This window comes from Oncorhynchus mykiss, chromosome 5, assembly GCF_013265735.2.
Source record: "Oncorhynchus mykiss isolate Arlee chromosome 5, USDA_OmykA_1.1, whole genome shotgun sequence".
Classification (NCBI taxonomy): Eukaryota; Metazoa; Chordata; class Actinopteri; order Salmoniformes; family Salmonidae; genus Oncorhynchus; species Oncorhynchus mykiss.
The window spans coordinates 79,955,967-79,980,650 of NC_048569.1; the positions used below are offsets into that span (position 1 = coordinate 79,955,967).

General features: G+C 42.4%; 1 protein-coding gene across 1 annotated transcript; it reads left to right on the plus strand.

Annotated features, from left to right (window-relative positions):
* The first annotated feature begins 598 nt into the window (after positions 1-598).
* LOC110524640 lies at positions 599-23,819 on the plus strand. The gene is made up of 14 exons (XM_021604485.2): positions 599-897; positions 6,362-6,490; positions 7,298-7,453; positions 7,613-7,751; positions 8,157-8,326; positions 8,677-8,811; positions 11,054-11,239; positions 11,410-11,948; positions 13,336-13,478; positions 15,000-15,221; positions 16,407-16,652; positions 16,828-16,952; positions 18,247-18,606; positions 18,814-23,819. Exons 1-14 carry the CDS (start codon positions 841-843, stop codon positions 22,477-22,479), a joined length of 6,273 nt encoding a protein of 2,090 aa, XP_021460160.2. The 5' UTR covers positions 599-840; the 3' UTR covers positions 22,480-23,819.
* The last annotated feature ends 865 nt before the right edge of the window (positions 23,820-24,684 follow it).

Below are 24,684 nucleotides of genomic sequence, written 5' to 3' on the forward strand. Positions count from 1 at the left end.
TAACTTTCCCTCTTAACATTATAAGCAGTCATACGTGCTTAGCAACCATACTTCCCCAGTAGTCAACTTTTTTTCCATATGGTACAAGGGTTTGAATAATTCCACACGCTGCAAATAACGCTCCACTAATTCTCACTGGTTTTTACACAACAATCCCATCAGACCCAAGACAGGTATGTGTCCTAAATGGCAAACTGTTCCCTACATAGTGTACTATTTTTGACCAGGGTCCATCAAAACTAGCGCACTTTATAGGAAATAGGGTGCAATTTGGGACTGAGCCAAGCTGTAATTCACAGCTGGCTTATCAGACAAGCTGACGTTGATGACTCTGTTTTCCTTTGTTGATGTTTTATCAACTGAGAGTGAGTCTGTGTCACAAATTGCACCTTTCTTCCTATGTAGTGCACTACTTATGACCAGGGCCCATACGGCTCTGATCAAAAGTAATGCACTATATAGGGAATAAGGTGCCATCTGGGTCACAACCTAAGACAGGCAGAGCCAGTTTAACAGTGTTACTGCGACCGCCCTGGCTGGAAGGTACTATAAAGTATATCAGCCTGCCAGCTCCCTGTGTCAGCACCACACAGGAACACACCTTTCAAAAATATTCACCCAGAGGAAGAGAGGGGGAGAAGGGGTAAGCTACATGCTGTAGCTGTCCAGTGTCCCTGAGGAGAAAGTACATAAGACACCTCCCTCCCCTCATATTTAACACCCCGCTCATGAATTCTCAAGACTAAATTCTACATTCTGAGGGAGAGAGTAAGACTAAAGAGAGAGGGGGACTGTACTGTACAATAACTGTCTGTATGGTACAGACTCTATAACACTGTCATGGCTAGGGTCAGGCATGCAGGAGTCTGCCTGCTGCTTCTGCTGATCGTGGCACTGGTGAGTACCCCTGGCACTTTATTGAAATATGATCATTTATATTGAAATGTCAATATAAAATGTTGAAGGAGAGCCTGTTGTTGCAAGTAGATAATTTATGCTTCAGGTTAGGTAATTTGATTGCAATCTGCTGTCTTGTATTAGTCTTAATTAGGCATGAGCCTTATTAAATGTGCTTTATAAAAACACCTATTTGCTCTTGTGCCACAAAGCTGGAAGCACAACTTTAAACACTGTTGATGCCTCTTTAGCAGGGTTCCCCAACTGGCGGCCCATGGGTGGTTTTATTTGGCCCCCCAATCTTTAAAAAAAAATAAAAAATACTAAAGGAAACTATTTTTTTGTGACACAAAAGACTGAAAACATCAGGAAATCAGCTCCAGGTGATTTTAATTGAAGAAATCTGTTCCCAAGTATTCTCACACATAATGGAGAGACACGGGATTGTAAACAAATGCAAGCAAGTTTTAAAATTATTATGTTTTAGTCAAACATTATATCTGTTTGGGCTTCTTGCGGTCAATTTGCAGCCTAGAAATAATTTGTAATTATGTTCCGGCCCCCAGACCATCCGCTCAAGTTAAAGTTGTCCCGTGGCTGAATGTTGTTGATGATTCCTGCTCTATAGCTGTAAGAAATTAGTGTCAGAGAACGTTCTCTTTTTCTAATTCCAAAGTTGCTTGTGCAACTATGTTGACAAACAAGTTATTGCAGAAGCCCATTCATTCCATGCAGACAAGCACAATGACCCTCATTATGAGTGATTTATGCAGTGAAACAATATACTATGCATGATTCTTCAGTGTGGTTTCATTCTTCTAGTCAGTGCTGTGTGTTGTGAGTCAAAGAGGCTAAGTGGTATTTTACTTTGGTCTTTGTTGCATCTTGGTCTTTATTATTGCTTTAACTCATTAGCCATTGTAATCTTATAAGTGCTGTTTACACTGAGTGTACAAAACATTAGGAACAACTTCCTAATATTGAGTTGCACCCCCTTTGCCCTCAGAACAGCCTCAATTTGTCGGTCATGGACTCTACAATGTTTCGAAAGCGTTCCACAGGGATGCTGGCCCATGTTGACTCCAATGCTCGCCACAATTGTGTGAAGTTGGCTGGATGTCCTTTGGGTGGTGGACCATTCTTGATACACACAGGAAACTGTTGAGGGATAAAAACCCAGAAGCGTTGCAGTTCTTGACACACTCAAACCGGTGCGCCCTTCCATATCTCAATTGTCTCTAGGTTTAAACATCCTTCCTAAATTTGTCTCCTCCCCTTCATCTACACTGATTGAAGTGGATTGAACAGGTGACCTTTTCAGATAACCTGTTGTATAACAACATGGCCTGCGGGGTTCAGGGTATAGTCTGAGTACATAATGTACAAGTAAGTGGATGGTAGTTGCAAAGAAACAGCAGCTCGCTCTGTTGAAACATCAGCCTTTGCAGTAGGTACACAGTGTCTGCCTCCATAACACCCCGGGAAGGTATGGAACAGTGGTGACACCATAGAGATCCCATAGTTCAGGACTCTCTGCAAGTGTTCTATATGAAATATAGCACATTACATATGGCTGACATAGCCAGTGGGACATCAGTAAGGGATCATAGCTCTCATCTGGATTCACCTGGCCAGTCTATGCCATGGAAAGAGCAGGTGTTCCTAATGTTTTGTACACTCAGTGTATACAGGTAAAGGTTAAATAAAAGTAATTAATTAAAAAGCAAGAAAAAGCCCATGGGCACAATTAAAATCATAACTTGTTCCAGGTGCCTCTCAACCGACCTTAACCCATTCCAGGAACAGCACAATCCAAAACAGAGAGAGAGGGAGAAGCTGAAAAATGCAACCGCTCTTTCACATACCTGTAAAGTACTTCCAACAGAGATACTTTTTGTTTGACATGCAATGCAAATAATATAGGTCACTAAAAATCAACAGAACATACACACACTTGTTGGGAAAGGGGATACCTAGTCAGTTGCACAACTGAATGCATTCCAACGAAATGAGTCTTCCACATTTAACCCAACCCCTCTGAAGCAGAGAGGTGCGGGGGGCCTCCTTAATCAACCTAATTGGCTCCTGGGGAGCAGTTGTTGGAGGTTAAATGCCTTGCTCAAGGGCAAAACTTCAGATTTTTCCAATTTACTGGGTCGGGGATTCAAACTAGCATCCTTCCAGTTACTGGCCCAATGCTCTTAACCACTAGGCTACCTGCCGCCTCATTGCAACACCATGTACTGTTCATGTAGCCTCGTGCCTCAGGTTGAAAACATACAGTATGATTGTCATTTGCTTTGTACAAAATACAAATGTAAAGGCAGGAAAAGACAGATCTATTTCCCTCAAGCAATAAACCTCTGTGATCAACACTAACTTTCTCCCCAGCTAACAGGAGGTGTGGACACTATAGGGGACAAAATGTTCCTCTCTAGAAAGAGAGACAGGCCACAATCTAGGACATGCATTATGTACATGTTCAAACACAGCTTATAATCTATAGGCTAGATACCATACAACAGGAATCATCAACTAGATTCAGCCGCTGGCAGATTTTTTTATTGAGCGGAAGGTCTGCAAATTGACTGCAAGGAGCCCAAACAGATATAATATTTCACTAAACATAATAATTTCAAACCTTGCTTACATTTGTATACGATAACATGCATCTCTCTATTATGCGTGGGAATACTTTTGCAAATACATTTGAAAAAATCTGGTGTTTTTACAGTCCAACATTAAAAATATCAAAACAATTTGCTAAGAAAACTTGGGCTGGCCGCCAGTTGGAGAACACTGCCATGCAATCAAAAGGGGACCTTTGCGCTCAGAAGCTTGGCTGGTGCGTAATGAGAGTATATCTTTATCTGATCAGACAGAAAACAGACGCAACCCGTCTGTAGCCATAATCCGCCTTATTTCTGTGCCAATAGTCAGTCAGCCAGTCAGTCAGTGTCAGTCAGTCAGTGTCTCTCTCGCTCACACACACACACACACACCACACACACACACACACAAGGAATTGGCTCAGGGGGGCCAGAACTGATTGAATTGGCCCGGAATCAGGTGTCGGACTTTGCACGAAATCAAAATGAATGACCGCCCAGAATCGGCCCAAGTACATCGGTCCGTTTCCATCTACCGGAATTTTATACTTACATTTTATACATACAAATTATATCCATCCACAAAAACATTTTGTGCCGGAGGAAACACCATACACCTGGTGGCCGTGTCAGCGTGCATGCGCCTGGCCAGACACAGGATTTGCTATCACCGCGATGGGACAAGGACATTCCGGCTGGCCAAACCCTCCCCTAAATCGGGCGACGCTGGGCCAATTGTGCGTTGCCTCATGGGTTTCCCGGTCACCGCCGGCACAGGCCTCGAACTAGCATCTGTAGTAGCGCAGCTTGCACTGCGATTCAGTGTCTTAGACCGCTGCGCCACTTGGGAGGCGCCATCCACAAAGTTTTTAATGCTTATCAGTTGCCTTGCACAAAGTATTGAAATACTAAAATACTACTTAAAACAGGACTCTTAAAGAATTTAATTTAAATGTTAATTGTATTTTTTGACCACAGAAACAATGAGAAAATATGGAAAAATAAATAAATAATGAAATGTTAATTATATAAAGCAGCCTGTGTAATCATCTGCCAGAGAGTAGCCCCAATCGTCCAGAGCACCAAGTAATACTTTTGGGCCAGATATCTCACACCGGAATCGGCCCGAGCTCAATCCCCAAATCCAAGCCATAAGTAATACTGCCTAGACTCGGGCCACATGACAGCGGCCTAGACTCGGGCCCCATGACGTTGGCCGAGTCTGACTATCAGCCGGGTGTCCCGACTCTCAGCCGGAATCTATCCAGATCCACATTGCTAGCTGGGCTCTCTCTCTCACGTTCTCTTTGTCTATTTCTCTCCCTGTCTCTCTCTCTCTCTCTCTATTTCCCCCTCTTGTTCTCTCTCTCTCTCTCTTGTTCTCTCCCTCCCTCTTTATTAACCTCTCTCGTTCTCTATTTCCATCTATATCTTGTTCTCTCGTTACCTCTCTCCCTCCATATTTCTCTCTCTCTCTCTCTCGTCTGGTCAGGCATCTCAATGATGATTGCCATTGTTAGAGGATGACAAAGTTGCACTTTAATTTTCAGAACAAAACATTCCAGATGTTTACGTGGACATCACATCAGTATTAATCATACAACAATAACATATGGCTCACTTGTTCGATTCTTTGGGATTCATAAAAAATCCTCACTATGCAGTGTTTGGTATTAAAGTGTAGGTGATGAGCCTCCCAGGTGGCGCAGTGGTCTAGGGCACTGTATCGCACTGCATCACTGTGCCACCGGAGACTCTGGGTTTCGTGCTCAGGCTCTGTCGCAGCCGGCCGCGACCGGGAGGTCTGTGGGGCGACGCAGAATTGGGCAAGTGTCGTCCGGGTTTTGGAGGGTTTTGCCGGTAGGGATAACCTTGTCTCATCATGCACCAGCGACTCCTGTGGCGGGCCGGGCGCAGCCTCTGTCCAGAATGACTGGGTTTATCACCACTTTAGGGCACCACTGTGGTGCCACCGATAGAGGGCTGTATTTCAGTCCAAGTCAAGCACTAGCCTAAACATGCATACACCATCAGATGGAATTCATAGCAAGCAGTAGGGAGGGGGTGGGAAACGAAAGGGCTATATACAGTATTGACCATTATAATACATTTTATTTGGCAGTTGCCTTTCAGGACACTCAAGGACATCTTACATATATTTTATGTACAGCACTAGATTTTATTTCATGTAAGCCTATGTAATGAATTTGAATTATGCTTGATTATTTACTGTGGGGCTATAAAGGCAAATTGTTTTAAAAAAAATACAAGGAGTTTATCACTTTCAAAATAATGGGCACGTTCTGGCATGTGTCACTTCGCACTGATACCATGTGCAGTAAACAGTAGCTATCGCTATGTTGACTAGGCTACACTGTGTAGGCTTCTCACCGTTAGCTAGCTAACTAAGACTCACTAGCCAACTTGGTTAGCAAAAAACAAGTAAAATGGCCAAACAAAGCTCACTGTTCCATTTTTTCAAGAGATGGGGTATTTAAGAGCATTTGCCAAGTTATTTGACATCAGTGATTTTGCCATGAATGGCCTTCAGTCCCCCTTTATATCAATCACTGATTGCATTGATCTAATTGAGGGCCTTAAAGACAATGATCAGAACTACAACAGCGTTTTTATTCAACACTTTTAGAAATCATGAAACACGCTCCTCAACTTCTACTCGCAGGGACTACGTTATTTATAATAAGGGGGAGGCCTATATGGAGAAAATCAGAACTCTTATTATATATGAAAATAGGCAAATGCATGGAAACAATATTTATTTCCAGTCTAGTGTACACAGACGTTAACTGTATAAGATTACCTGTAACTCTGAATGTGCTCTTTTGATATTCCAGGTTATCAGTGCTGACGCAGAAGCAGAGATGCGAAGAAAGAATCTCAGGAGACAGAAGAGAGAATGGATCCTGCCTCCTGCCAAAATCTACGAGAATACAGACTACACAAAAAGAGAGTACATTGCCAAGGTCTGCTAAACTAAGACACCAAGCAAAACCTGACTAATCATAATGACCACTGAAATAAGCTGAAATCCGCATAAAGTGAAACTGCGCCACTGTTCGCACATTTGTTATTTTGTTATTTTGTTTAGCTGGACTTGATTGAGCTTGCCTGGCTGGCACAATAGAATCAATATAATAGTTCCAAAAGTGCAAACCCACCCCACCCGTCTGGCACCCCAGGCAGGCTCAATAAAATAAGTATTTGAAAGAATACAACCACTATTTAAAACTCAGGTCTGTTCTGTGGATGGCATGAGAAACTAATCGCTTGGAGGAATGAAACCAAGAACAGGTTTCTAACACATGGTTGCCAGAATGGCATTGGCAGGCAAGGCTGATGAGCATAAGTCTAGGTATTATCTTCACTTGGTTCATGCGAGAAAAGGAGGCAGAGATTCAGGTCACCAGCTTGTTTCATCTAAAGAGACATAGAAGTTGATTGTTGTGATGCTTATTTGGATGCAAATAAGCAGTTGGGCATAATCCTTAATCGTGAGTCACTCCATCCAGGCAGAAGTGGTTTGAGTCCTATGGAATTTTAACACATGATAAACAACTATACTGACAACATAGATACGTATAATTAGATGAAATACATTAGAAATTAGAAATAATTAATTTAGACATGTAAAAAACATGTTTTTAAGACGTCAGGCCATAATATAAACGTTTTAAATGTATGGATCATTGAGGAACTCCACAGGTTATATTCAGGTGTGATTATCCCTTTGTCTCTGTTTCCTTATGTTTGAATGTCATTTGTTTGTTCAGATCCGCTCTGATAAGGACAAAGAGGTGAAGGTGGAGTATTACCTGGCAGGGAAGGGGGCTGACAAACCCCCCTTTAACCTTTTTATTGTCAACCCCGAGAACGGCTTTGTACGCATCACTGGCATCCTGGACCGGGAGAAATGCCCCATGTACAACGTGAGTCTCCTTGATGTTATGAAGTTGTCATCTATAAGAATTACATGGCAGTTATGACTGCAGCTTATAAGGTGTTTGTTAATATGTAACTGAAACAATATAACCCATATATATATATATATATATATTATATATTATATTATTTCCCCCCTGTCCCAGTTGACTGGAGTGGCCAGGTACAGAAACGGTACCTTGGCGGAAGCAAATATTCCTCTGCAGATTCATGTCATTGATCTGAACGATAACTCACCTTACTTTGAGCTCCACTCTGGGTCCATCGCAGAGTCCAGCAAAGCAGGTACATGACATTTTTTTAATTGTCACATACACCTGATAAGTGCAGTGAAATGTGTTGTTTTACAGGGTCAGCCATAGTAGTACAGCACCCCTGGAGAAGATTAGAGTTAAGTGCCTTGCTCAAGAGCACAATGGCATATTTTACACCTTGTCGGTTCGGGTATTTGAACCAGCAACCTTTCAGTAACTAGCCCAACACTCAAACCGCTAGACTACCTGCCGCCAAATGCCCTCATATAAGACAGATACCCTATTCTCATTGGTGCTGCACAATCAGATTGGGCATCATCCGATGTACCACACAGTGTTTAACAAATCCAGAAACACATAGAGGCTGCCTCTTGCCCTTGGAATAACATGTCTCACAATGTCCTCTCCCATTGCCCCCTGCCCTGTGAAACATCAGGCACAGAAATCATGCAGATCATTGGGAAAGATGATGATCAGGAGGGGAGCATCAACTCTAAGATCCATTACAAGATCCTCAGCCAGAAACCAGCAGGGTCCGGAGCCATGTTCACCATCGATGAGAATACAGGGAAACTCTCCGTAAAGGATGCCACACTGGACAGAGAGGTGCACTTGATGAGGCCTTGACAGCCCTACAAACTGTCTGTATCAGAGGAGGCTGCTGAGGGGAGAACGGCTCATAATAATGGCCGGAACGGAGCAAATGGAATGGCATCTGGAAACCATGTGTTTGATACCATTCCACTGATGACACTCCAGTCATTACCACGAGCCCGTTCTCCCTAATGAAGGTGCCATAAACCTCCTGTGGTCTGTATGGTATTTTCAGACTATTTGGTAGCCAGAAGAGTCAAGTGTATACCAGGCAAGCTCAATCAAAAGCAGCTCAAATATTAACTGAACCAAGGTCTGATGTGAAATAGTGTATGAAAGTCTCTTTGCTCTATCTTTTCTAGACTCACGATTCGTACACTATAATCGTCCAAGGGACAGATATGGGCGGGGCAGCTGGAGGCAACACGGGAACAGGAACTGTGGAAATAAAGGTCCTGGACATCAATGACAACATCCCCACACTGGAGAAGGGGCAGGTAAAAGATACAGCCTAGGTTTCAACCTTTCCTGAGATTGTTTTACATGCTGTGTTTTCCATGCCAGTGGGTCACAATCTGGGAATGATATTAATGATGAATAATAAATGTTTATAATACATTTCCTCATTTTACTGAGGTTATCCTTCAAATACATACAGTGCCTATAGAAAGTCTACACCCCCTTGAACTTCTAAAAATATTTTGTTGCGTTACAAAGTGGGAATAAAATTGATTTATTTGTATTTTTTTTGTCAACAATCTACACAAAATACATGTCAATAGTGATTAATGGAAAATAAAACGAAAATAAAACGAATATATTTTGATTACCTAAGTATTCACCACAATGAGTCAATACATGATAGAAACACCATTGGCAGCAATTACAGCTGTGAGTGTTCTTGGGTAAGTCTTATAAGAATGTTGTAACTTGTATTGTGCAATATGGTACATTTTCATGTCTTGCCATAGATTTTCAAGCAGATTTAAGTCAAAAATGTAACTCGGATACTAAGGTACTTTCTCTGTCTTCTTGGTAAGCGATTCCCGTGTAGATTTGGCTAGGTCCTCTCCTAGTGTCTGATGTAAAGCAGACTAAAGTAGGCTTTCCTCTAGGATTTTACCTGTGCTTAGCTCCATTCCATTTCTTTTCATCCTGAAAAACTCTCCAGATGTCAAGCATGCCCATACCATGATGCAGCCACCATTATTACTTTAGTGCCTTGTTGCATACAGATGCATTCACTCAGTCATTTAGGTCATTATTATGGTCACTACAATGTTGTTGATCCATCCTCAGCCATTGAACTCTGTAGCTGTTTTAAAATCACCAATGGCCTGACATCCCTAAGCAGTTTCCTTCCTGTCTTGCAGCTCAGTTTAGAGGGATGACTGCATCTATGGTGTGTCTGCGTGGTTTAATAGATTATACACAGTATCATTATTAACTTGACCATGCTTAAAGATATATTCAATGTCTGATTTGTTATTGTTACCCATCTACCAATCACTGCCCTTCTTTATGAGGCTTTCTCAAAGCTCCCTGGTCTTTGTAGTTGAATCTGTGCTTTAAAATCAATACTTGACTGAGGGACCTTACAGATGTTGTATGTATGGGGGACAGAGGAAGGGGTAGTCATTCAAAAATCATGTCGAGCCCTATTATTTCACACAGAGTGAGTCTATGTAACTTATTATGTGATTTGTTAAGCCACATTTTTCAGTGGTGGAAAAAGTACCCAATTGTCATACTTGAGTAAAAGTATAGATACGTTACTAGACAGTTACTCAAGTAAAAGTCAGCCAATAAAATACTACTTGAGAAAAAGTCTAAAAGTATTTGGTTTTAAATATACTTAAGTATCAAAAGTAAATGGAATTGCTAAAATATACATAAGGATCAAATGTAAAAGTATAAATCATTTTAAACTCCTTATATAATGCAGCAGATGGCACCATTTTCTTGTTTTAAAAATTGACAGACAGCCAGGGGCACACTAAAACACTCTGATATTATTTACAAAAGAAGCATTTGTGTTTAGTGAGTCCGCCTGCCCAGAGGCAGTAGGGATGAACAGGTGTTCTCTTGATAAGTGTGTGAATTTGACCATTTTCCTGTCCTGGTAAGCATTCAAAATGTAACGAATACTTTGGGTTGTCAGGGAAAATGTATGAAGTAAAAAGTACAATATTTTCATTAGGAATGTAGTGAAGTAAAAGTTGTAAAAAAAAATAGTAAAGTACAGATACCCCCAAAAAACTACTTAAGTAGTACTTTCAAGAATTTTTACTTAAGTACTTTACATCACTGCAAATGTTACTTCTGAACTAATTTAGGCTTGCCTAAACAAAGGGGGTGAATACTTATGCAACGACTATATTTTAGTTATTAAATTTGTAAACATTTGTAGAATTGTATTTTCAGTTTGACATTACGGAGTATTTTGTTTAGATCAATAACAAAAAATTACAATTAAATATATCTCAATCCCACTTTGTAACGCAACAAAATGTGAAAAAAGTTCAACGGGGTCTAGACTTTCTATAGGACTGTATCTGGCCGCCATTCAGCTAGCACAATCAGATGTCAAACTATAGCTTGGCATTTATATTTGTACGGTACCATTGTAACGTGGGGGATTAAACAATAAAGGGACCTCAGCCTGTTACCTATGGCAGAAACATACTGTATAACATAGTGTATATTTGTTGAGACTGATCCCTGCCATTGTTCTGTCAGTATGCAGGGAACGTTGACGAGAACATTGCTGATGTCATTGTGATGAGGATCAAAACAGTGGACAGAGATCTAGAACACACAGATAACTGGCGGGCCGTCTTTCACATCACCCAAGGCAACGAGGACGGACTCTTCTCCATCGAGACGGACCAAGACACCAACGAAGGCATTCTGAAGCTGATCAAGGTATGACTGGACTCGAAGACCTCACTCAATGTTGTTTGGACATTTTGAGCTTATGTTATCTGACTGTAGTTTCACATATGGTTTGAGTTGTCAAACTCAGTTCTGTAGATGCCTATTGACGCAGTATGTCTAAGAGTTTAATATATTTTTTCCTCATCTCAAACCCACAGGCAGTAGATTTTGAGGAAGTCCAGAAATTAGAACTTGGAATAGTCATTGAGAACGTAGCTCCTTTTGTTGTAGGGAGTGCTGAAGCGATGGATGTGGATGTTTATGCTGGGGGGGAAGGGCCGGGAGCTGGAACTGGAGCTGGGGCTGGAGCTGGAGCTGGGGCAGGGGCTGGAGCAGGGGCTGGTGTTGAAGTAGGAGTGGATGTTGGGGGAGATGTGGGGGTGAATGCAGGGGTGGATGTGAATGTAGATGCTGGAGCTGGGCCCGGGGTAGGTGTTGGGGCTGGGGTTAAACCAGGAGTTGGGCCTGGTGTTAAGCCTGATCCCAATGGGAAGCCGAAACCAAAGCCAAAGCCTAAAGGTGGGAAGAACTACCCGATTTCGATCGCAGTTAACAACATGCCGGAAGGTCCAGCATTTAAGCCCAGCACCAAACCTGTGCCTGTCTCTGAGGATCCCAACAAAATGCCGAAGGATGGAGTGATCGCCTCGTACCCTGCTGTGGACGGAGATACAGGGGAGCCTGCTGAGAACGTCAGGTTAGTGGGCTGACCAAGGAAATGACCAGAAACGGGTAAAATTATCAGTCTGGTGATCAACAGTAATATAAAAGCTAAGATGCCAAAAACATAAGAGGGTGATTCCTCACAAAAGTAAAACAAAAAAAGACCACGTTTTTGAGGATTTCCACTAAATGTAATCCATAGACAGGTCCTTTGGAGGAAAGATTGTTGACATATATTTGACATTTGCATTTTAAAAAGCATAACTGAGAAATAATTAATGATGACATTTTGGCCTCACCCAAGCCTCTTTGAGACTCCATGTTGTAGGTGTTACAAAGCTAAAGTTTGTGTAGTATTTTGATTTCAATTACACATTACTTACATACATTTAAGAATATTAAAAAAATATAACATTTTGATTTGGCAAATGTTTCTCTACATTGTTTAACATAATACTCGGGCATATCAAAGTTCCATAGTGGGATCACTGTTAGTTTAACGTTATGGCCCATTTTATACAGAGAAATTGGAAAAGTAGGCAGTGTACCCAATCACATCCCTCCTTTTACTTGCATCATTGCACATCCTGCAAATAATTAGCAAAGGACGACCATTTGTTATCCTTTTCACGTTCACTCTGTTAGTAATGCTTACAAATTGGGTCATAACACTAAAAACAGCAGATCCCACTTTGATATGCCTGTAGATTATATCATGTTCAACAATATATTGACACATTTGCCAAATCAAAAATGGTATATTTTCAATATTCATGTTAATATTCATAAATGTGTGTAGGAATTGTTTTGAAATGTGTATCTTTTTTAATTGAACCTTTATTTAACTAGGCAAGTCAGTTAAGAACAAATTATTTTTTACAATGATGGCCTACCAGGGAACAGTGGGTTAACTGCCTTGTTCAGGGGCACAACGACAGATTTTGACCTTGTCAGCTCAGGGATTTGATCCAGCAATCTTCCGGTTCGCTCTAACCACTAGGCTACCTGCCCAGCGGCCTTTGATCCAGCAACCTTCCGGTTACTGGCCCAACGTTCTAACCACTACAGGCTACCTGTAGTAGTAATTTGGAAATCAAATTACTACTACACAATTACAGAGCAAGCGGTAAAGTTTAAATGACAACAACTTTTGCTTTGTACAGATTAAACATGTCTTTTTACAAATATTCCAACTTCAATTAATTATTTACACTTTAAGATACAAATGTCAAATATCTGTCTACAATCCTTTCTCCAAAGGACCATTAGCCTAAAATAATTTAGTGGTGAAAATCCAAAATAATGGTATTTTTTGTTCTTGTTTCATTAGGAATCGCCCAAGGGTTGACATATTCAGACTCTTAATGTGTCTGTAAGTTGTCTTCTTAATATTCATCCATATTCCTTACTGCATTTTCCAGGTATGCCAAAGCCTATGACCCAGACAACTGGGTGACCATTGATGACAAGACAGCTGAGATAAGACTTATCAAGACGCCAGATCGAGAGTCTAAGTTCTTGGTGAATGGGACATACTTTGCCAAGATACTCGTCATTACCCAAGGTACTGTAAGATACTTTAGCGTCTAGCTAGGGCTTAATACAGAAATTGACTGTCATCTTCATTCTTCTACATTAATATGAAGGTTAGCCTGTTAGAAATTAGCCTCAACTGTAACTGTCATAAATACTTCTCATAATTCAAAATTATCTTCTTGTCTTATGCTGTTGGCCCAGGCCTTGCCACTGAGTTTCTAATCTAGTACAGCTGGGTGTGTTGCTCAACTCTCATCCTCCCTTAACAAGTTCAATGTTTATGAGAGCGGGTGGAAATATTTGCCGGAGATAATTCATCTTGGAAAAAGCACAGCAGAGACCGGTCCTTTTAAACAGCTTAACTAGTCAGGGTGTAGGCTTATTGCTCAACTAAGGGAATCAAATGTGATGACAATGGAGAGATGCTTGTCAAAAACAACAGCATGAAGCAACACGTCTATCCATCAGAACTGAAAACTAATGAGTTTATCCAGAAAATAAAAATGGATAGATACAGTGCCTTCGTAAAGTATTCAGACCCGTTGACTTTTTCCACATTTTGTTACGTTTCAGCCTTATTCTAAAATGGATTAAATAAAAAAAATAAAAATGCTCAGCAATCTACTCACAATACCCGATAATGACAAAGAAAAGCAAACAGGTTTTTAGATTTTTTTTCCTCAAATTTATTAAAAGAAAAATCAGAAATACCCTATTTACATAAGAAAATAGACCCTTTTCTATGAGACTCGAAATTGAGCTCAGGTGCATCTCGTTTCCATTGATCATCCTTGAGATGTTTCTAATTTGAGTCCACCTGTGGTATAGTCAATTGATTGGACATGATTTGGAAAGGCCTGTCTATATACGTTTCAACAGTAGACAGTGCATGTCAGAGCATAAACCAATCCATGAGGTCAAAGGAATTGTCCATAGAGCTCAGAGACAGGATTGTGTCGAGGCACAGCTCTGGGGAAGGGTACCAAAACATTTCTGCATGTATTGACTCAGGGGGTTCAATACTTATCTAATCAAGATACAGTAGAGTGTTTTATTTATCTTTTACAAACATTCGAATATTTCTTCTAATGAAATTAGAGAGTATTTTATATAGATTGTCGACAAAACATGACAATTAAATCCATTTGAATCCCCTTTGTAACAACAAAATGTGGAAAAATTAAAGGGATGTGAATACTTTCTGAAGGCACTGTAAACTAAAATGAAGGTCCCAGAGCTACACAAAAGGTGATATCTAGAACCGTGCAGAATCCTATCCACAGAGGGTTTAACATGGAACCCAAAAGCATTGTTCTTGGAACCAAAAAGGGCTCTCCTATAGGGACAGCTAAATAACCCTTTTGGAAGCATTATTTTTAAGAGTGTATCAAGCCAAAGTACTGTCCCTGTGGTAACACTTCACTCAATGCTGAAAGGTACAGTATAATGCAATATGATCCAGTTACAATGCATTATAAGACTTGTCATTAGTATGCCTGAAACTGTGGTCTGTATGAGTTTGACTATGAAAACATCTATTGTTTTACAGATATGCCCTCTAAGACAGCCACGGGCACCATAGCCATCCAGGTCCAAGACTCCAATGACCACTGCCCCATGCTGACTACTACCTATGAGAGCGTGTGCTCGGGCAAACATGCGGTCAACGCCACCGCGTTCGACGAGGATGTCTCGCCCAATGGAGCTCCGTTCACCTTCACCGTGGTGGCTGAGGGGACACGTGGCAAATGGGAAATAGAACACATCAATGGTAAGAACAGTACAGGAACATTTACAGTGCTTTCAGAACATATTCACACCCCTGGACTTTTCCACATGTTTTGGTGTTACAGCCTAAATTTAAAATGGATTAAATTGCCATTTATGTGTCACTGGCCTACACACAATACAGTACCCCATAATGTCAAAGTGGAATTATGTTTTTAAAAATTTGTACAAATGAATTAAACATTTAAAGATGAAATGTAATTGAGTCAGTAAGTACGCAACCAATTTGTTATGGAAAGCCTAAATAAGTTCAGGGGTAAAAATGTGTTTAATAAGTGACATAATACATTGCATGGACTCATCCATGACTTCAATCTGCTTTAAAATCTATGGCTATTTATAAATAAAAAATTAAATTGTGCCGTCTGGTTGGCTTAAAATAAGGAATCAGTGTATTTTCACAATTACATTTACTTTTGAAACTTAAGTATATTTCAAACCAAATACTTTTAGACTTTTACTCAAATAGTATTTTACTGGGGGACTTTCACTATTACTTGAGTCATTTTCTATTAAGGTATCTTTACTTTTACTCAAGTATGACAATTGAGTACTTTTTCCACCACTGTCAACAACCAATTTGACAGAGCTTGAAGAACTTTGAAAAGAACAATGGGCAAATATTGTGCAATCCAGGTGTACAAGGCTCTAAGAGACTTACCCAGAAAGACTCACAGTGGTAATCGCTGCCAAAGGTGATTCTAACATGTATTGACTCAGGGATGTGAATACTTATGTAAATGAGATATCTGTATTTCATTTAAATCCATTTAAAAAAACATGTTTTCACTTTGTCGATATAGGGTATTGTGTGTAGATTGGTGGAAAAAATTTTTTGATCCATTTTGAATTCAGGCTGTAACAACAAAATGTGGAATAAGTCAAGGGTATGAGTACTTTCTGAAGGCACTGTCCATTGTCTAACTGTTTCTCACTAGGAAGAGGAACTAGACAATGATATTTCTGCCCCCTTAACTGCTTGGAATAGCACTCAAACCCCTCACACCAACAATTCTATTAAAACAAATGACATAAAAGTAAGAGCTTACCAACATAAATGAAGTTAATATGCACTGTAATGATGCAGTCAAACATTTCATCCATATTCATGGAGATTCATAGTATCTCTCTCTGTTTCTCTCTCTCCCTACATCCCTCCATATCCTAGGCACGACGGCTGTCTTGAGATCTACTGAGGCATTATGGCCGGGTGAGTATGAGGTGAGGGTGGCGGTAGCAGACGAGCAGGGCCTGTCCTGCCCAGAGCCACAGGTGTTCAAGGTGGAGGTATGTACCTGTTTGGAGGGGGAAGACTGTGGCTCCAGGACTATCAGTTTACGCCAAAAGACCACCGGAGCCATAATTGGTACCCCTGCCATCGGACTGCTCATCTTAGCCAGCTGTGTTCTGCTACGTGAGTTGGGCTATGCTAAAGACACTCATATTTCACACACACACACACACACACACACAAAGTCATGCCTCACAAGTTTATTAGGAATACACATCAGTTCATATAGACACAACACGTGCGCACACACACGTTCATACTCCCCCTGAAGTGTGTCTCCTTGGCTCTGTGTTTGCAGTGGTACCTCTGATGCTGCTGTTCTGTCAGTGTAGAGGAGCCTTCGCTGACCAGTTCACTGACTTGCCATTCGATGCCAAGGAATACCTCATATCCTACCACACTGAGGGAAAGGGAGAGGATAAGGTGATGCCTTCTTCAAGTTCCCATATTGACATTGTAACTATTTTGTCAGTTTATGTCAGTTATGAGATGCATAGCTTATTATATGTAAAATATTCACAATTACAAACATCAACATACTGTATGTGACATACATATTCAATGCTTTTACGTAAATACACTATATGGCCACTATATACACTGCTCGTCGAACATCTCATTCCAAAATCATGTGCATTAATATGGAGTTGGTCCCCCCGTTGCTGCTATAACAGCTTCCACTATTCCAGGAAGGCTTTCCACTAGATGTTGGAACATTGCTGAGGGGACTTGCTCCCATTCAGCCACAAGCATTAGTGAGGTCGGGCACTGATGTTGGGCGATTAGACCTGGCTTGCAGTCAGTGTTCTAATTCATCCCAAAGGTGTTCGATGGAGTTTAGGTCCAGGCTCTGTGCAGGCAAGTCAAGTTCTTCCACACCGATCTTGACAAACCATTTCTGTATGGACCTCGTTTTGTGAACAGGGGCATTGTCATGCTGAACAGGAAAGGGTCTAGAATGTACAGTAATTGTATGCTGTAGCATTACGATTTCCCTTCACTGGAACTAAGGGGCCAACCCCGAACCAAGAAAACAGCCCCAAATTATTCCTCCTCCACCAAACTTTACCATTGGCACGTTCTCCTGACATCCACCAAACCCAGATTCATCCGTCGGACTGCCAGATGGTGAAGTGTGATTCATCACTCCAGAGAACACGTTTCCACTGCTCCAGAGTCCAATGGCGGCAAACTTTACACCCCTCCAGCCGACACTTGGCATTGCGCATGGTGATTTTAAGCTCCCAACAAACAGTTATTGTGCTGACGTTGCTTCCAGAGGCAGTTTGGAACTCAGTACACGCTATGCACTTCAACACTCAGCGGTCCTGTTCTGTGAGCTTGTGTGGTCTACCACTTCGCGTTTAAGCCATTGTTGTTCCTAGACGTTTCCACTTCACAATAACAGCCTTTACAACTCTAGCAGGGCAGAAATATGATGAACTGAGGTGGCATCCTATGCTGAGCTCTTCAGTACAGGCTTTTCGACTGCCAATTCTTGGCTATGGAGATTGCATGGTTGTGTGCTTGATTTTATACACCGGTCAGCAACGGGTGTGGCTGAAATAACCAAATCCAGTCATTTGAAGGAATGTCCACAAACTTTCATTGTATGTAAAATAGGTCATTTTAAGTTTGTGTTGCATTCGAATAGTTATTTGACATGTATCAACATGTCGGTTTGATAGTCTATTTGTTTTTTTGTTTTGTTGTGTAGAAGGTGCCCCTACTCAGTATTCCTACAACCGTAACTGATGGAAGGGCTGCACTAGGAACAGGATCAATTCGGCCAGCAAACATCGCCACAAAATCCTCACGTAATACTACAAACAATATACGTCAGAGCAGTGGGGTCTCCAGTGAGGACATGCACACACTGCGTCGGGAGCAGAGCCACATGGGTATGGAGATGGACTACACCTATGGACTCCAGAACGGTGGAGGCTTTGAGCCTAGTATGGGGCTGGGAAGCAGCACCATGCATTCCAGATACGCCACACACACCTCACATGTCAAACAAGACATCTATGAGGACATGGCACTCCCATGTACTTTCCTGGATGGCTACTACTCACAGGTAAATGGTTGAACATCTTTATATCTTTATTATGATGGAAAATACTGTATTTCAATAATGCAGAAACTGTTGAAAATGTCTTATGACCACATTTGATTTAGGTCCCCAACATATACAACATTAGGTCTCGAGCATGTACAATCTAAGTTCTGATCACACAAAAGGCACACGGTATGTCAAATTAGTCTATCTTATCCCCTCATGCAGAAAGTGACATGTGCATCTCAGAACCCTCCATTGAAAGACAGTAAGTTGGTGTATGACTACGAGGGCCAGGGCTCTCCTGTCGGATCGGTGGGATGCTGCAGCCTCCTGGAATCTGACAACGACCTCCAGTTCCTCAATGACCTGGGGCCAAAGTTCAAGACCCTGGCTGACATCTGCTCTCCTCCAAAACCTCAACCCAAACCTCAACCCAAACCCAGAATGGTGGAGCGCATCTTCGAGCCAAAACACCCCGAAATCAAAAGAGAGAGCATCGTCACCGCCAGCAATGTTAACATCACCAAATCTTCCATTAGAAATGTCAATATCAACCAATCGTCTACCAGCACCAGCAGAGTCAATATCTCCCAAACACCTCCCACCAGTCCCCCTGCCACTGGGGTTAGTAACTTCTCTAACAGTCAGTCCGCCACTTTCCCACCGCCTCCTACGCAGACGATTCTGCTGCAGCAACAGCCTATGTACTACACCACCATGCAGCCCGTGGTGCAGCCCCTGATGCAACCCATACAGTATGTACTGGCTGATGGCGGCTCTACCACCAACCTAAAGCGTATGGTAGTGCTCAACGGGCCCCCTATGTCTGGAAGCATGGGAAGTCTGGGAGGCCTTGTCATCCAAGGCAACAGGGTCATATCAGAGACCTCCACAAGCCCCATCAGTCCCAGTACCCCAGGAAGCCCCACCATGTTGGGGCTGGGTAGTCCCAGAAGCCCTGGGTGGATCCAAGGCTCCCTACCCAGGGGTGGCCTGGGTGGTCTGTCTGTAGTGGGGCACAGCCCTGATGGTAACTATGTTTACATGGAAAGGCAGGTTAATGTAAGTGGAGAGCCACAGGTGGGGTCTGGGGTCCCAGGTGTACCTTCTCAGGGCAGTTTGCCCAGGGGTGCGTTCCTGGTGAAGGAGGCTGCTCCCCCTCAGGGGGTTTTAGGCCTGGCAGCCCAGGGTGTGGGTGGGGGTGGTGGAGGTGTGTATGGCGTTATGCCAGGACACACCTTTACAAGGGTGAGGCAGGTTGGGGGTGGGCCTATTGGGGTTGGGCCGGCTGAAATGGGGCCAGGGGGGATAGGGCAGATAGTTATAGGATCGCAGGGACTCCCAATGTGGGTGCCACTGAGCCCCCCAGGGGGTAGCCGTGGACAGATGGAGGGGGCAGCGCCAACAGGTGATTCTCAACCAACTCCGGTTACTGTTGAAATACCAGAGTCATTTGAGTCAGTGGCAGAGATTGAGAGGAAACTGGTGTTTGAGGGCCATAGTGAACCAGGTGAGAAAATAGAGGAGGAGGAAGAGGAGGAAGAGGAAGGGGAGGAGGTGGAAGAAGAGGAGGAGGAAGAAGAGGAAAAGCAGGAGGAAGAGAATGAGGAGGAGGAGGAAGAGGAGCCTTTAGAACAGACAAAAGAAACAGCTGTGACTGAGGAAGAACCCGTAACTTTAGCTTTGGCCTCAGAGCCATCAACAGAACAGGTAGAGCCATCTGAGTCACTGGAACACAAAGTAACATACCAATCTATTGAGTCAAGCCATCCAACAGATGAAGATGCATCAACTCAATTAAATGAAGTTTCTGGAGCTCTCAATGAAGAAGGCCTAGTTGACTCTGAGGACCAGCTGTCCGATGAGGATGTGTCCATGGTAGTCGAGGCCTCCTCAGAAGAAGCATCCATGTCCGAATCAGACATTATAGATTTAGTTGGTACAGATCAGCCAACTGAGGATGAAGACTCTATAGATCTAGTTGGTACAGATCAGTCAGCCGAGGAAGAAGACATTATAGATCTAGTTGGTACAGATCAGCCAGTCAAGGAAGAAGACATTATAGATCTAGTTGGTACAGATCAGCCAGTAGAGGAAGAAGACAATATAGATCTAGTTGGTACAGATCAGCCAGCCAAGGAAGAATACATTATAGATCTAGTTGGTACAGATCAGCCAGCCAAGGAAGAAGACATTATAGATCTAGTTGATACAGGTCCGCCAGTAGAGGAAGAAGACAATATAGATCTAGTTGGTACAGATCAGCCAGAAGAGGAAGAAGACATTATAGATCTAGTTGGTACAGATCAGCCAGAAGAGGAAGAAGACATTATCGATCTAGTTGGTACAGATCAGCGAACCGAGGAAGAATCAACAGAACTGACTCTGGAAGAGGAAGTGGTTTCAGAATCGCAGGAATTTCAGCTAACGGTGGATCCAGTCACTAACGGTCAACTAGAGAAGGGTATTACTGAGACAGAAGAGATGATGGTATCAGATGCACAGCAAGATCCGGTCACAGTTGATGACATCACTGATAGCCAAGAGGAGGGTACAGCTGAGGAGGAAATTATGTCACAGCTTCAGTTAGATGAGAAGGCACCTGAAGAAGTTTTCTTAAAATCAGAATTGCTCATAGCGGCTTACAGTGCACTTGATGGCCAAGAAGAAGAGGGTAGTCCTGAGGAGGAATTGATGTCAGAGTTGCGGCAGAATCAGCCAATATCACATAGCGACACTGATGTCCAGGAGGAGGGAAGTCAGGGAGATGAGGAGGCAGCGCTGAGTGCTCAGATAGGAGAGGTGAAGGGAGAGATGGAGGAAGAAGTGGAGGAAGAGATGGAGGGAGAAGAGGAGGAAAAGGTGGAGATGGAGGAAGAGCTAGAGGGAGAGCTGGAGTCTTCCCAGGCGACAGAGGAGGAGGTGGAGGGAGAGGTGGAGTCTTCCCAGGCGACAGAGGAGGAGGTGGAGGGAGAGGTGGAGGAAGAGATGGAGGGAGGGGTGGAAGAGATGGAGGGAGAGCTGGAGGGAGAGGTGGAGTCTTCCCAGGTGACAGATACTTCTGTGGTACAGAGTGAAGCATTTGATGAGTCAGCACCAGAACAGGAGTACACAGAGGTAGATCAGGACATAGAGACATCAGAAGAGACTGAAACACAAGACTCAGAGAACATAGAGGACATACCAAGCCAGTATACTACAGGCCTGATGCCAACGTCAGGTGATGGAATGATAGACGAGGGCACTGTTGTTAGAGAGAGCCAAGTTTCTGTTGATCAAGATTTATCTGGAGGCGCAGACTTAGTGACTGTGGAGGGTGAGGTGGAGTCTGTTGAACTAGTAGCAGAAGAAGCAGGTTTTTCAGCCCTAAAGGCTACAGGTGATGTAGAGGAATCTGAAGAGGATGACGAGGTGGGAGAAAGTCTGGTCACCTCTCGCCAAATGGCTGAAGTCAAAACACTAAGAGAAGAAGTAGACGATAGTGAGAATGTTGTAGGAGAGGAGATGGAGTCTGCTGTTGAGACAGTTGAGGAAGTAGAGGCTAGTGCTGACCAACAGACAGAGTCCACAGTAGCTAAAGAAGAGATTGAGTCCCCTAGCGAAGAATTGGCCGAGGACCTAGAATTGACCTCTTCAACACCAGAGGCTACAGGTGAGGTTGCTGTTGAGGCAGGTGAGGCTATAAATGCAGTGGCAGGTGCAGCAGTGGATGATACAGTAGTGGAGGCTGCGGGTGAGACATCAGGTGAGGCCGCAGGGGCAGCTGGTGGGTCAGAACAGGCCCCAAAGCCATTGGCTTCATCTTTCCGTAGCAAATTCAGGATGGGCTCCAATAAAGATTCTACTCCCAAGAGTCCAAAGAGTCCCACAGCAAAGTGCAAACAACAGTGAGAGCTCTTTGCACTCAGCCATAATGCAGAGAATATTTTTGTATATATCCGACTTTCTGTTTATAGGTTTTTGTTCATTGGTTTTGCTTCACAGGTTTATGTTTGTCAGTCATTGTTTTCTCAATCATAGATGATCTTTTATGTAAAGCAGTATGTTGGGTCTTTCAGCTTTTGTGGTTCTGGTCAAAAGTAGTGCACTGTGACGCAGCGGTCTAAGGCACTGCATCTCAGTGCAAGAGGCAGTCCCTGGTTCGGTCCCTGGTTCGGTCCCTGGTTTGAATCAAGGCTGAATCACATCCGGCTGTGATTGGGAGTCCCATAGGGCAGCACACAATTGGCCCAGCGTCGTCTGGGTTTGGCCGAGGCAGGCCATCATTGTAAATCTGAATTTGTTCTTAACTGACATGCCTAGTTAAAGGTTAAATAAAACACATAGGGTGACACTGTGGTCTGTGGTTCTCATAGGTGTCATAAAATATCATATCAGTTGTGATTCCCCTTGGGGAATTGAGAAAATAACAATTAAAACAAACACGCAGAAACCTGCAGAGCGACTTCACACATTCACCACAAAACTCTCTAAGCACAAGTCAGGAAAACAGCACACCCATCTATTACCACAGACTGTCACGTTTTATATGCAAATACTCTGATCAACTCTTTTCCATACCTTTTAACATCACACCGTTTCTGTTCCTCCATAGTTTCCCACTCCTGTTCTAATAGCCCCTCTGATGGTTATGACAGGGCGTGGCAGGTTGAAGAAGCCAAATGTATTTATTGTCAATGTTCTGCAGAGTAGTGAACAGGCAATTACTGCTTTATGAACCAACCTTCAGAATTTGGCAAATGTGAAATATAGATCAGTTTTTTTTCCTGTTTGTAGGTTTTTGTTAATTGGTTTTGCATCACAGCTTTATGTTTGTCAGTCATTGGTTTCTCAATAATGGTTGACCTTTTATGTAAAGCAGTATGTTTGGTCTTTCGGTTTTGTGGTATGTGGTCTTATTTCAGCCTTTACTACAAAGTCAATGGGGTGTCAGCTTTTTTCAAACAGAAACTACTTAAACATCATTATTGTAAATCACAAGACAGAGTGGGGTATGTTTAGATAAGACTGTGTTTGTATGGGGGAAAATAAATGTGAAAAATAATACTTGTAATGTGCAATTTATCCTGCATCATCATATACTATATCACTGGGAATCACTACACAGACACCATTGTTTTTGTTAACAATGATGGTTTGATGTTTGAAACTTCTGACGTTGAATGTTGTTTCCTTTTTTTAACAAATATAATAAATGAAATAAATTGTCTGAACACATTAAATAAAGGTTTTGGTGAATTTTTTTAAAATTAGTGCGTATTAATCTCTTTACAGCCAGTGGTTTCTCTCGTTTGTCAGTTCTAGCTCAATAAACTGCTGAGTGTGTGCATATGTTCCAAATGGCACCCTATTCCCTTTGTGGTGCACTACTTTTGAAAAGTAGTTCACTATATAGCGAATAGGGTGCCGTTTGAGACAAACTACCTGTGGTCTGTGGTTCTCATAAGTGTCATAAACAATCATCTATATTTTGATTCCCCTCAGGGCAGTGAGAAGAGAAGCAGTAAAACAAACATGAAGAGACCTGCAGGGTGTCTTCACACACCACAAAACTCTCCAACCACGGGCCAACAGATACACTTCTCAACAGCACACGCACCTGTTACCACAGACTGTCCTGTTTTATATGGGAATACTCTGATAAAAAGATCAAAAGTATGCAGAAGAGTTTAACACCTATATACTAAACTTTTTTTTTATCTGTGTGTCGGCCTCTGAACATTGCAACCTACTGAATATAGACCTTCCCTGGTGGTTTCTCACTAACCAACATGAGCTATAAATGCTTTGGCTCCATCTGCAGGCAAAATGTAAGAAGATATGTGTCAAGCTACTGTCATACGGCTACTTGTTTACTTGTTGTACTTCTGTGTATGCTAGAGTATCCTCCAGAACCTGGATGTAGGTCTGAGTCGTATTTGAGATTGTTATGAGGTGCTATGAATCTCTGTTTGGCAGTGATGTGTTTAGTGATAGACAGCAGATACTTCTGATAACATTCTGCAATGTAATGTCATTTTACCTAATGACAGGTGAATCTGGGTCTGGGCATTGAGAGAACGTGGTTTGTAATTCTATCTCCAGGTTAATTAAGGT